At 36.2% G+C, this 14,443-nt stretch overlaps 1 protein-coding gene across 1 annotated transcript in view; it reads right to left on the bottom strand.

The window, feature by feature from the left end:
• Positions 1 to 4,149: 4,149 nt before the first annotated feature.
• FABP2 (fatty acid binding protein 2) overlaps positions 4,150 to 14,443 on the bottom strand; it is a 35,137-nt gene continuing 24,843 nt past the window's right edge. Inside the window, exons 2-5 of the mRNA XM_055342443.1 lie at positions 8,372 to 8,459; positions 6,551 to 6,723; positions 5,052 to 5,159; positions 4,150 to 4,663 (exon numbers count right to left, since the gene is read on the bottom strand). Coding sequence (XP_055198418.1) covers positions 4,613 to 4,663; positions 5,052 to 5,159; positions 6,551 to 6,723; positions 8,372 to 8,438 — 399 coding nt within the window. The 5' untranslated portion in view covers positions 8,439 to 8,459 and the 3' untranslated portion in view covers positions 4,150 to 4,612. The remainder of the gene's footprint in view (positions 4,664 to 5,051; positions 5,160 to 6,550; positions 6,724 to 8,371; positions 8,460 to 14,443) is intronic.

Raw genomic sequence — 14,443 nt, 5'->3', positions numbered from 1 at the left:
ATATTCCACTGCGTGTGTATGTGCGTGTGTGTACACATCTTATTTATCCATTCATCTATTGATAGTTTCCATATATTGCTTATTTTAAATAATACTGCAGTGAATGTGGAGGTGCATATATCCCCTCACATTGGTGTTTTTGTTTTCTTTGGATAAACCAAGAAGAGGAATTGTTGAATCATATGGTAGTTCTATTTTAAATTTTGGATGGGAACCTCCATGCTCTTTGCTACAGTAGCTGCTCCAGTTTACATTCCTACCAACAGTGTATGTGGGTTCCTTTTTTTCCCTATAGCTTTGCTAACATTTATTTTTTGTGTTTTTAATAATTACCAATCTGACAGATGTGAGGTAAAGTTGTGGTTTTGATCTATAGTTCTCTGATTTGCATTTCCCTGATGTTGAACATCTTTTTATGTGCCTGTTTGCCATCTGTAAGTCTTCCTCAGGAAAATGTCTATTCAGTTTCTCTGCTCAATCTTAAATCAGGTTGTTTGGGGGTTTTTTTTATATTAAGTTGTGTAAATTATATGTATTTTGAATGTTAACCCCACATCAGATGTATGAGTTACACATATCTTCTCCCATTCAATAGGTTGCATTTTCATATTGTTGACAGTTTCCTTCTTTGTGCAAAAGCTTTTTGCTTTGACGTAACCCTATTTATTTATTTTAGCTTTTGTTGCTTTTGCCTGAGGAGACTAGTCCAAAAAAGTATTTCTCAGACCAATGTCAAAGAGTTTCCAGCCTATGTTTTCTTTCTTTCTATGTTTATGGTTTCAAATCTTGCATTGAAGTCTTTAATATGTGAGATAGTGGTCCAGTTTCATTCTTTTGCATGTACCTGTCCAGTTTTCTCAACAGCATTTATTGAAGAGGATGTCTTTTCCCCATTGTGTGTTCTTGCCCACTTTCTCATAGATTAATTGACCATATACACATGGGTTTATTTCTGGGCTCTCTATTCTATTCCATTAATCTATGTGTCTGTTCTTATGTCAGTACCCTACTGTTTTGATTACTATAGCTTTGTAGTACAGTATGAAATCAGGGAGCATGATACCTCCAGCTTTGTTCTCCTCTCTCAAGACTGCTTTGGTTATTTGGGGTCTTTGTCATTTCAAATAAACTTTAGAATTTTTTTTATTTACTTATGATAGTCACAGAGAGAGAGAGAGAGAGAGAGAGAGAGAGAGAGGCAGAGACACAGGCAGAGGGAGAAGCAGGCTCCATGCACCGGGAGCCTGACGTGGGATTCGATCCCGGGTCTCCAGGATCGCGCCCTGGGCCAAATGCAGGCGCCAAACCGCTGCGCCACCCAGGGATCCCTAGAATTTTTTTGTTTTTGTTTTTGTTCTAGGAAAAATGAACTTGCTATTTTGATGGGTATTGCTTTGAATCTGTAAATTTCTTTGAGTAGTATGGACATTTAAACAATATTAATTCTTCCAATCTATGAGCACTGTATATTTTTCCATTTGCATGTTTCAGCTTCAATTTCTTTCATCAGTGTTTTACAGTTTTCAGTGATATATGCCTATAATTTTCTTCTTTTCTTGTGTCTGGTTCTGGTATTGGGTAATGCTGCCCTTGGAAAATGAGTTTGGAAGCACTCCTTCCTCTTCAATTGTTTTTGGAATAATTTGAGAAGGATAGGTACTAACTCTTTTTAAAATGTTTGGTAGAACTCACCTGTAATGACATCTGGTCCTGGACTTTTGTTTGTTGGGAGTTTTAAAATTACTGAATCAATTTCATTACTTGTAACCAGTCTCCTCAGTTTTTCTGTGTCTTTATGATTTGGTGTTGCAAGGTTGTGTGTTTCAAGGAATTTGTTAATTTCTTCTAGGTTTTCCATTTTATTGGTGTATAATTGTTCATAGTAGTCTCTTGTGACCATTTATATTTCTGTGGTGTCAGTTGTAATTTCTCTTTTCTGATTTTATTTGGGCCCTCTGTGTTTTTTCTTGATGAGACTGGCTAGAGAGTTATTGATTTTGTTTATCTTTTCAAAGAACTAGCTTCTAGTTTCATTGATCTTTTCTATTTGTTTTGTTTCTATTTCATTTATTTCCACTCTGGCCTTTTATTATTTCCTTCTTTCTACTAACTTTGTGCTTTGTTTGTTATCTTTCTTCGTTTTTCTAGTTCATCTAGGTGTAAAGTTAGATAGTTTATTTGGGATTATTTTGTTTGTTTCTTGAGGTAGGCCTGTATTGCTATGAACTTCCTTCTTAGAACTGCTTTTTGCTGTGTCCCACAGATTTTGAAACATTGTGTTTCCATTTTCAAGGTGTTTTTTATTCCATTTATTTTCTTCATTGACCCACTGATTGTTTGGTAGCATGCTGTTTGGTCTCCACATGTTTGTCTTTTCCAGTTTTCTTCTGGTAATTGAAGAAATTACATGCTGTGGCCAGGAAAGATGCTTGCCACAATTTTATTCTTCTTGATTTTATTGAGATGTATTTTTTTGTGGCCTAACATGTGGTCAATCCTGGAGAATATTCCATGTACACCTGAAAAGAATGTATATTCTGTAGTTTTTAGATGAAGTGTTCTGTGTAAAACTATAATGTCCTTCTCATCTAGTGTATTGTTTTAAATCACTGTTTCCGTATTTTTATTTTTTTTTATTTTTTGGCCTGGGTGATCTATGTATTGATGTAAATAGGGTGTTAAAGTTCCCTACTATTATTGTATTACTGTCAATTTCTCTGTTGCTTTATATATTTAGGTGCTCCTATGTTGGGTGCATTAATATCTACAAATTAATTGATTTTTGGATTGACCCCTTTGTCATAATGTCCTTCTTTGTCTTTTGTGACTATGTTTGTTTTAAAGCTGATTTTATCTAATATGAGTATTGCTACTCTAGCTTTTTTTCATTTCCATTTACATGGAATATCTTTTTCCATCTCTTCTATCTTTACTTTCAGTCTCTGTGTGTCTTAGATCTGAAGTAAGTCTCTTATAGACATCATATTGGTAGTCTTCTATTTTTATCCATCCAGCCAACCTATATCTTTTTATTGGAGCATTTAGTCCATATTTATTTATTTATTTTAAAGATTTTATTTATTTATTCATGAGAGACACAGAGAGAGAGAGAGAGGCAGAGACACAGGCAGAGGGAGAAACAGGCTCCATGCAGGGAGCCGATGCAGGACTCAATCCCAGGACTCCAGGATCACGCCGTGGGCCGAAGGCAGGCACTAAACCACTGAGCCACCCAGGGATCTCATCCATTTATATTTAAAGTAATTATTGGTAGGTATGTACTTATGCCATTTTGTTATTTGTTTTCTGGTTGTTTTTGTAGTTCTTTGTTTACTTCTTCCACTCTTTGCCTTCTCCCCTATAGTATGACAGTTTTCTTTAGTGTTAAGTTTGGATTCTTTTCTCTCTCTCTCTCTTTCTTTTTTGTGTTATCTGTTACAAGTTTTAGGCTTGTGGTTACCATGAGTTTTATCTATGCTGATCTATTTATACAGCAGTTTATTTTAAGCTGATAGTTGCTCAAGTTCCAGTGAATCTAAAAGCACTACATATTTGGGATACCTGAGTGGTTCAGTGGTTGAGCATCTGCCTTTGGCTCAGGTTGTAATCCCAGGATCCTGGGATCGAATCCTGCATTGGGCTACCCACAGGGAGCCTGCTTCTCTCTCTGCCTATGTCTCTGCCTCTCTCTGTGTCTCTCTCATGAATAAATAAATAAATAAAATCTAATAAATAAATAAACAAACAAACAAACTGCATGTTTAACCTCTCTCCATGTTTTATGTTTTTGATGTCAGATTTTATTATCTTTTTATTTTGTATATTTTTAACTACTTAGGTAGTTATAGTTATTTTTACTATTTTTGGTTTTTAACTTTCATACTAGCTTCTAAGTGGCTGATCCACTGTCTTGAACATATATTTGTTTTACTAGTGAGATTTTTTCTTTTATATGTTTTCTTATTTCTAGTTATGACATTTTCCTTTCCAATTAAAGAAGATCCTTTAACAGTTCTTGTAAGGCTGGTTTTAGTGGTGATGAACTCCTTTAGTTTTTGTTTATCTGGGAAACTCTTTATCTCACCTTTAATTCTGAATGTTAACCTCGTGGGGAAGAGTGTTCTTGGTTGTTAAGTTTTTCCCTTTCAGCACTTTAAGTATATCCTGCCACTTTCTTTTGGCCTGCAGTTTCTGCTGAAAGTCATGACCAGTGTAAGATTTTAAAGACTGCCTCCCATGCTGTTTATCTTTTTAGTTTATCAAATGTGAAAAGAAGAACAACAACCATATAGTTTATCAATATATATGTCATATAGTTATTTTTTAAAGGAGAAGCTACTTATAAGGCAATGTGGAAACAGAATTTATTCATCTGTTATTAAAAATGTTACACATTCCTTTAGAACACCAATAGAGCAATAAATGTACATTTTAGAGGATGTAAAACAAATTAAATCGTAATTAGTTTTTACTTCTTTTGCCTTGGCAAGACTGGAAGTATGAGTCACTGGTTATGTTTACAAAAGGACTAATCAGGAAGAGAAAAACAGTTTTGGTATAATATAGATTTTCCATTCAATTTGTGTTCTGGGCTGTGCTCCAAGAACAAAGCTCATTCCTTTTTGAAGATCCTCTTGGCTTCTACTCCTTCATATGTGTAAGTCTGAAAGGAGTTAACAAACACAGAAGGATTTGTCATAAAATTTAAGGTTCAATTAAGGAAAATATTAGTATTATTATAGCTTTGAAATGATATAGTATTTTTTTTCTTAGTCTTGATAGCAACATTTTATACAGATACAGGATATACCACTTAAAAACATGGTTTTTGGTTTTTCGTCACATATTTTTAGTTAAAATTGCCATTGATATTTTATACATCTATATAAGTCCTCTTCAAGAAATAGGCAATAGAAAATACCTCTTTTAAAAATAAGATTTATGAGAAAGGTAATACTTTATTTTAAAGATATAATTCAGCAATCAAAATATAAAATAATATGTAATTACTTTTATCTTTAAAAAATAGCTATAATCTTTCTATAACTCACCTGCACAAGTTCACCACCTATAATTTCTCGGATAGCGTTCAGTTCATTTCCATTGTCTACCCGTTTGAATTTTCCAACAAGTTTATTTCCCTCTATGTTCCAAGTACCCTATAAATGTAAAATTTAAAAAAATAATACCAAATAGCTTTTTTTAGAATCTTACATATGAAAAAAAATAGAGTCTTCCATATGTCAAACACTGTTCTGAGTTTTATAGGTCTACTTCTCAGTCTTCACAATGACCTTATAAAGTGGATATCACTATCTCCGTTTTATGGTTGAGAAAACTGAGACATAGTAGTTCACTTAAAGTCACAGAGCCAGGATTGAACCTAGGCTTTTGGGGCTCTAGAGTACATGCTGTTAACTAACCATTACGCTAGTCTCACTTGTTTCCAAATGCTAAATATTAAGGTAGATGAGCAATGCCTCCCTTTTTTAAATCTTTCATGTTAAAAAGAGTGTCCTAAATTTAGTCATGGCTCAGCTTAGTTTCATAAAGAGCCTAACAACTTTGTATGTGTTTTAATTTTATTATTGTAATAATTTAAAAAGGCCGGGTGCCTGGCTGGCCCAGTCAGTGGAGTGTGCACCTTTTGATCTTAGGATTATAGCTTTGAGCCCCATGTTGGGTGTAGAGATTGCTTACAAATAAAATCTTCAAAAATAAATAAATAAATAAATGGCCACAATTGATCAAATATTTGACAATTTGTCATTACAAACATATAATTTAACTAGAAAATCCTGAGGACAAAAAAGATTTTAAAAAGCCAGTTGAAAAACATCACTACCTAAAATTTCTTGTCTTAAACATTAAAAGGTATATTCCCGGGACGCCAGGGTGGCTCAGCGGTTTAGCACCTGCTTTCTCACCCAGCACGTGATCCCAGGGTCACAGGATTGAGTCCCACATCAGGCTCCCTGCATAGATGGAGTCTACTTCTCCCTCTGCCTGTGTCTCAGCCTCGCTCTCTCTAAGAAAAGGGAAGTGCAAAGGGGCTTCTGACTTCCAGGACACAAAGGCAAATATCGCCTTCCAATAGATAGATAGATAGATAGTATATTCCCAATAACCTACAATGTAGCATCAGATTTTTCCATTTGGCCACTCATTCATTAACTAATTTATTCATTTATTTTATTATTTCAGTGTATTTATTAATGACTATTATGTTTTAGATAAATCTAAAAGCTTTTGTTGCTATCATGTAAGTTAAGTAGAAAATACTGAGCTTTAGTTTTCTTTATAAATAATAGGTCTATACTTAATTTTCTGAAGGATGTTTTTCTAATTCTTATTCATACAGATATGAAAATAAAAATATTAGATTTAAATATCCTATCAATTTGTGCGGCATGTAATGTGGATAGACTCTATTGACTGCTTCAGTAAATGAAGGAGGCTTAACATTAAATCTATCCAGGGACAGAAACATACTATTTTAGTATCATGTAGATAAATCAAGAATACATTGCTTGTAAAAAAAGTTTCTTACAGTGAGTTCAGTTCCATCTGCTAGACTGTAATTAAAAGTGACACCAAGCTCAAAAACAATTTCAATGGTACGAAAAGTGCTTGATTCCTTGACGGTGAATTTATTTCCTTCTTGTGTAATTGTCAGTTTCAAATTGTCATGAGTTGCAAGCTTCCTTTTCACCACATTAATACCTGCAAAGCAAAAGATGTTGGAGAAAATAAAGTCAAAATGCCATAGAAAGTGTTTATTTCAAAAAGTTCTATTTTATTTGTTTATGTATATTTTGAGGGTGGGAAGGAAAACCTGATAGCATTGCCTTTGCACAAGAGCATTCAGATTGCCTGTTGCAAAAAAATTTCAAGCTTAGTCAGATCAAGACTAGTGATTCAAACTATCTTTCCAAAACTTATGAAAAATTAAATGAAAAACAGAATTGAATCTTGAATTGAGTAATTTTAATACAATTATCGGGATCCCTGGATGGCGCAGTGGTTTAGCGCCTGCCTTTGGCCCAGGGCGCGATCCTGGAGACCTGGGATCGAATCCCACGTCGGGCTCCCAGTGCATGGAGTCTGCTTCTCCCTCTGCCTATGTCTCTGCCTCTCTCTCTCTCTCTCTCTCTCTCTCTCTGTGACTATCATAAATAAATAAAAAATTAAAAAAAATACAATTATCAAACTTTTTGCTTCAGTGTTAAGTAAACTAAGTTCCAGAAATGTAGAACATAGAATTTAATACATCAATATATTTACAAGGAACTTTAATTCTGCATAAACAGTATTTTTTTAAACTTTTTTTGACTTTCCATACTGGCTTTATTTTTTTTCCATAATGACTTTAAAATTTTGAACTTAATAATTCTCTTTGCTTTGTGTTTCATTTCTCTCACAAAAATGAGAAAATTGGCAAAGATTTCAGTGAAATTTATTATTGTAAGAATGTGCAAATCCCATAAATTTCAACATGGAATTCTGGGACTATAGGATATAATTGATGCAAATTTTGTTTTTGGGGAATGACTCCAATTTGCACATCCTGTGCAGTGTATGAGCTGCCAGGGTATTAGAATAGCTATTAAAGTTAGTTAGATTATTATTAATTTTTAAATATTTATTCATGAGAGACACACAGAGAGAGAGAGAGAGAAAGGCAGAGACACAGGCAGAGAGAGAAGCAGGCTCCATGCAGGGAGCCTGATGTGGGACTTGATCCTGGGTCTCCAGGATCATGCCCTGGGCTGAAGGCAAATGCCCAACCCTGAGCCACCCAGGCGTCCCAAGTTAGTTAAATTAAAACCCACAGAGAAACCCCATGGAAACATAAGATTATTCCCCAAATTTTGTATGTCGGAGGAAATGAGAATTAAGTCCAATTTATTTAGAACTGCCAATTATTATAGAACTTTTTTCCATTACTCTACTATATGATCTTTGTTTTTCCACCCTCTAGTTTTCCATCCTCAAAGTTTTGAAGTTTTCATAATGCACTTCCATATTTTAGAGTTTTGAATTTTTCATTATGCACTTCCATGTTTTGCTCTCTAAACCAAAAAAATACCAGTTTTCAATGATATAGGCACAAACAGCAGTTGAAGAATGAAACATACCTGGATCTTTTCTGTTTCAGAGAACTCAAAGAATCTTTTCTCCCACTACAAAGACTAGGTAGTTTTACTAATATAAGAAGTGAGAATATTATTTTCCCTACTCTGAGCCATCACACATTCTGGATCCTCACCATCAGAACAGGAACCATTCCCTAAACCCTGAGGTTTAGAAGGAATTAGAAAAATGTCTGTAAGGAACAAAATAACAAGCCACTAAAGAAATAAGCCCTTACCCATTTTTTCCATGAACTTGTCATAGTTCTCATTCCGGTCTATCTTCCAAGTACCATCAAAAGCCATGATCTCCAGTTGAGTCAGCCTCTAAGCAATCAGAGATTCAGGTCTGTCCTTAGGAGACAATTTATTCTATTTTCTTATCTTAGAACCAACTTCATACTGTGATGTGGAAGTTTAAAGTTTAAAAGGTCACCTAACTACACTAATGCCCAGCCATTGTAGTTTATCTTTCTATACATTTCTTAGTTCCTCTCCTGAAATTCAACTGAATTGCAGTTGACCCTTGAACAACATGGGTTTGAAGTGCATGGATCCACATATATATGGATTTTTTTTCAATATATACAATACAATATTGTAAATGTATTTGCTCTTCCTTATTTTTTAAATATTTTCTCTAGCTTACTTTACTGTAAGAATACAGTATGTAATACATATAACATACAAAATATGTGGGAGTTTTTTGTTTTTTAAAAAGATTTTATTTATTTATTCATGAGAGACACAGGCAGAGACATAGGCAGAGGGAAGAGCAGGCTTTCCATGGGGAGCCCAATGAGGGACTTGATCCCAGGACCCCAGGAACAAGACCTGAGCCAAAGGCAGACGTTCAACCACTGAGCCACCCAGGTGCCCAAAATATGTGTTAATTGACTGTCTATGTTACCAGTAAGACTTCTGGTCAACAGTGGACTATTTAAGTTTTTGAGAAGTCAAAAGTTATATAAGGATTTTTGACTGCATGGGGGGGGGTTGATGCCCCTGATCCCCATGTTGTTCAGGAATCTACTATAAAACATGATAAACAATACTTATTCTGTCTCCAACTACAATTTGTGAGTACATTTATTTCAAGAACTAGAATGTATACTCTGAAAATAAGATTTTCTGCTTACAAGTTCAAAGTGCACACTACATTGGAGGTAACACAATTTAGAACATATATCAAATAACATCTGGTATATGAGACTATTAATGACCTATCCCTTTTTTACAATAGCAATTACCTTGTAAAGTTAGATTTTATGACCAAATATAAATAAAAAGTTAAAGTTAATACAATATTGAGACTGAAGATTTATTCATGTTGCTAATACGTTCTTTTGCATTGTGTTTTAGGTTGCCAGGAGTTTGGTAAATATCCTGGTACCTGGTACAGTGCATGGCACATAGTAGATACTCAGTAGGTTTTTACTTTGGTCTTGAATGGTGATAGGCCTCTGAGAAAAATTTTAAGACGTGGAAGTGTAGTTAGATAACCCGAAAACTTCCATAGGAGAATCAGTTTTAAACATCTGCCATGTACAGAGAAAACCAAAATCAGATGTCAGCTATGTCATTAATTAAAACTATTCCTTTGTTTTGCTCTTATTCCTTCTCATCTCCAATCCTGGTACAATCAGAAACTAAAACTCAATATGTATATGGGACAAGGCTATGGAAGTAGCTAAGAAGATAAAAAGACAAGAAGATCACATGTCTCTCCTTTCCCCCACTGCAGGCTTTGAGCCTGGAGCAGGATTGAGCTGGTGGAGGAAACACATTAAATTACTCTGAAGTGTAGAGTTTTGATTATTAACTAGTTGGAACATATAATTTCTAAAAAGAGACAGTTATTGTGAATAAATAAATTAGACTCTTATCAACTAAAGGTCATTAGAGAAGCAAAAGAGCATGCCGAAAATTTTATTCAGGGTTGGAGGAAGGATGTATCTAACATGTGAATAGAAAATTGGGGAATAGAATTAAGTTTTTAATTTCTGTTTTAAGTAGGCTCTATGCCCAGCATGGAACCCAACACAAGGCTTGAACTCACAACCCTGAGATAAAGACCAAAATGAGATAAAGAGTCAGACACTTAACCAACCAAGCCACACAGGCACCCTTAGTTTTTTATTTGATTGCATCCATTGGACACTTTTTCAGTGGAGTTGCCCACTTATTATTTTATCAAGTGCATTAAAAAGCAAATGACCTTCTGTTAGCTCCATTATTTCATTAATGGGGAAAAACACATCAGAACATAGAGAATGGGACAGGGAGAGGGATATTGGGAGAAAGAGAATGCAATTTTAGAATAATAGAAGTCCTTTACATTTGTGGCTAACCTTATGAAAAAAAAATTACTTGTCATTGTTTTTCTCCCTTTTGTCAAAGGTAATGAAAACTTCATCATTTGGAACCATCATCATAGTATACTTTCAACTTGAGAAGAGTAGAAAAGTTCATGGTTACCCTAAAGTCAAGGACTGGTCTCTTAGGTAATCAATCCACTACTTATGGTTTATTTGTGAATTTAGAAGGCCATGAATAATGGATCCAATATTTCTTTCTAGATTAGAAAAATAGTTATATCTGGTCACTGGAATAGAAATGTGGTACAGTAAAATGAAGATGTAGTTTAGAAACAAAAAGACTTAAGTTTCAATACTGCCTACAGCACCCATTACTGTACAGGAACTTGGTGAGATTTCTCTATCTCTGAGTCTCAGTTTCCTCAGCTATAAAATGAAGAAAATAATAAAATCTAATACATAGGGTTTATTAACAAATTATATAAAGCACACATCTGAGCAAGACTTCAAGTAGACATCAAGTCCTCAGTAAATCTTTCTCCCCTCATTCTCTGAGAAAGAAACTCCAACAGTCATAATAAACTTTTAGATAGATGCTAGGTCTCAAGCCACTTTAATTTTTTATAAATAAAATCCCTGTCTTTCTGATGTTTATTAGAAAGTCATCTAATAGTTGTTTGGGTATTTCATGACTTATACTCATGATTAACTTGGGACTGGGTATGACTTGGATTTGCCTGTTAAGGATATAGCATGATGCTTTGGTCCCTCTATGAATGTATCTATCTACCCTGTAATCTCATCACTGAAATAAAAGTGCCTGCCCCAGTTAGGAAGGTAGGGAGTGTTGTGCCCAAGATTGCGAATCCTAGAAACCACCAAGGAGCCGACACCGATGCAAACACATGAGGGTTTATTTACAAGCTCGAGCTTGGGTCCAAGTATACCCGACACAGCGGAGCAAGGACTTGGACCCCGAGACTAAGAGGCGTAGCAACTTTATAGGGGCCAGTGGCCAATGGGATACGCAGAAAGTTGCACAGTCTTGTCGGTCCACATGCAGGTGGCCAATTGAATTACATTTTACCCTAAAGTATCCATTTGAACTGGCCTATCACTGAGCCAATTTCTGATTAGGGTGTGCCCAGCAGCTTGACTAGGGTGGGGCAGCGCCTTAAGCAATAAGGTCATGTAGGGGCGATACAGGAGGTGGTGGGTGCAGCACAAAATTAGTCCTGCTCTGCTTGTCCAGGGGTAGGGGATTTTTGTCAAATTTCCTGGGTCCCACAGGGAGGAAGAAACAAGAATGGCTTAAGTCAATTGGAGAAAGACAATTACAGTATGGTTTCACTCATATGTGGAATATAAGAAACAGCACAGAGGATCATAGGGGAAGGGAGGGAAAATTGAGTGGGAAGAAATCAGAGGAGACAAACCATGTGAGACTCAACTCTGGGAAACAACTAAGAGTTGCTAGAGGGGATGTGGGGGGGGATGGGTAATTGGGTGATAGATATTAAGGAGGGCACAAGATGTGATGAGTACTGGGGTTTTTTTATATGCAACTGATAAATTATTGAACACTACATCTGAAACTAATGATGTACTATATGTTGGTTAATTGAATTTAAGTTAAAAAACATAAAAGAATGGCTTCTTGCGCTTATTCACCTAATAGTGTCTTCTGCCCTACGACCCAGCAATTGCACTGTTGGGGATTTACCCCAAAGATACAGATGCAATGAAATGCCGGGACACCTGCACCCCGAGGTTTATAGCAACAATGTCCACAATAGCCAAACTGTGGAAGGAGCCTCGGTGTCCATCGAAAGATGAATGGATAAAGAAGATGTGGTTTATGTATACAATGGAATATTACTCAGCCATTAGAAATGACAAATACCCACCATTTGCTTCAACGTGATGGAACTGGAGGGTATTATGCTGAGTGAAATAAGTCAGTCGGATAAAGACAAACATTATATGTTCTCATTCATTTGGGGAATATAAATAATAGTGAAAGGGAATAGAAGGGAAGGGAGAAGAAATGGGTAGGAAATATCAGAAAGGGAGACAGAACATAAAGACTCCTAACTCTGAGAAACGAACTAGGGGTGGTGGAAGGGGAGGAGGGCACGGGGGGGTGGGGGCGAATGGATGACGGGCGCTGAGGGGGGCACTTGACGGGATGAGCACTGGGTGTTATTCTGTATGTTGGCAAATAGAGCACCAATAAAAAATAAATTTATTATTAATAAAAAAAAATAGTGTCTTCTGAACTTAGTCTTGTCTCCTGGCCACCTTGAGTTTCCTAGGAGGAACAGGATGGGATCAGGTAAGTAAATAGCACTTGGACTCATGCCACCCTACTAACAGAATGGACATGTTAAATTTTTCAGCTTCCATTTATCAGTGGCAGTCCCTGTTGTCTTTGGAGTGGCATCATTGGATTTTTCAAATGACTAGATCAAATTTTTAACATTATACTTTTCCTTTTTCAGCTTCCCAACTCTGTAGCTTCTCAATTCTTATCACTCACCTGGACCCCACCTAGAAAAAATTATACAGAACCTATGGACCAAATTCCCTATAGACAAAGTTCCCCACAGACCTCTCCTACTGATGATACAATTGAACCACCCAGCTGAGGGCCGACACAGTTCTTTCTTTTCTTTTTCTGATAAAGCTAGAAGACTTAGGGTCCTGCAGTTGGGAGAGTGGGTGGATCAGGTACATGTGTGCATGTGGGTGCAGATGCTCTTTCTCTGGTCTTGTAGTCCATGTTAACCACTGAGTAGTATGGAAGAAGTGGAAATCAGCAGAAGCTCCTAGTGATCCTTATCTCTTTGCTGCAGGGGATTGTACAACCTAAATTCATAACATGGCTTATGAGGCCTTTACTCTTATTGCCTGTCTCTTGCCATTCCTTACTATATCCAAAGGTCTGAACACACTTAACTTCTTTCAATCTCTGGTCACTTGAATGTGGATTCTTTCTGTTGTGTCAGGTCCCAGCTTGGTCATTAACTGCTCTGAGAAGCCTATCCTGAACCACAAGTGGGTCAGGTAAGCCTACTTCTCCCAAATGTAATGACCTTCTTTTTTTTTTTTTAATTTTTATTTATTATTTATGATAGTCACAAAGAGAGAGAGAGGCAGAGACACAGGCAGAGGGAGAGCAGGCTCCATGCACCGGAAGCCCGATGTGGGATTCGATCCCAGGTCTCCAGGGTCGCGCCCTGGGCCAAAGGCAGGCGCCAAACCGCTGCGCCACCCAGGGATCCCTGTAATGACCTTCTTAAGGTCTCATAAAAGTCATGAAAGACAAAAACAGCTGATTCATAATAGCCAAGGAAATACTAGTATCATCATGAAGACCAGAGATATCATGAGGAAGGGCAGTACAATGTTTCAAGCTCATCTCAAAGAAATAGATCTCTAAAGAACACAGAAATCCTTTCATGTCATTGTATAGTAGGAGGGAATGGTTTTCTAGAGTATTTAAAAATATATCATTTATGGAAAACAGCAAAAAAAAAAAAGGAAAACAGCATTTTCAGGCTTTTTCTAATCACCTCAGAATTTCAATCCCAATTTGTTTAACTTTTACATGTCAGGGAAAAACAGTGGTCTCTATCAGACCTGTGGAAGAGGAGGATTTGAGGGGCCCATTAAGGGAACAACAAGAAGTCTTAAGATTACTCTCTAATCCCTAGCAGTGACTGGATAATGAGAAAGAATTCTAATGTTTGCCTACAGAGACCACTTCATTCTGTTTTAACCATAATCTTCATAATATTTTAGAAATATTAAGACCTGTTAAATTATGTCTTAGATTTTTGTACCTGACATGACTGGTTGTTTTTCTTCCAAAAAGACTGTAGAGTTATAGCAGTGCATAGCAGGACATCTGCCATATAATGGCAGGTATGGCTTGCTAATTGTCGTTAGTAACAGGACAGCCATTTTTTGGGATCCACACATGACAGTTGA

Source organism: Nyctereutes procyonoides, unplaced genomic scaffold (genome assembly GCF_905146905.1).
Source record: "Nyctereutes procyonoides isolate TBG_1078 unplaced genomic scaffold, NYPRO_anot_genome, whole genome shotgun sequence".
Classification (NCBI taxonomy): Eukaryota; Metazoa; Chordata; class Mammalia; order Carnivora; family Canidae; genus Nyctereutes; species Nyctereutes procyonoides.
This window is presented reverse-complemented; position numbering and strand designations above follow the sequence as displayed.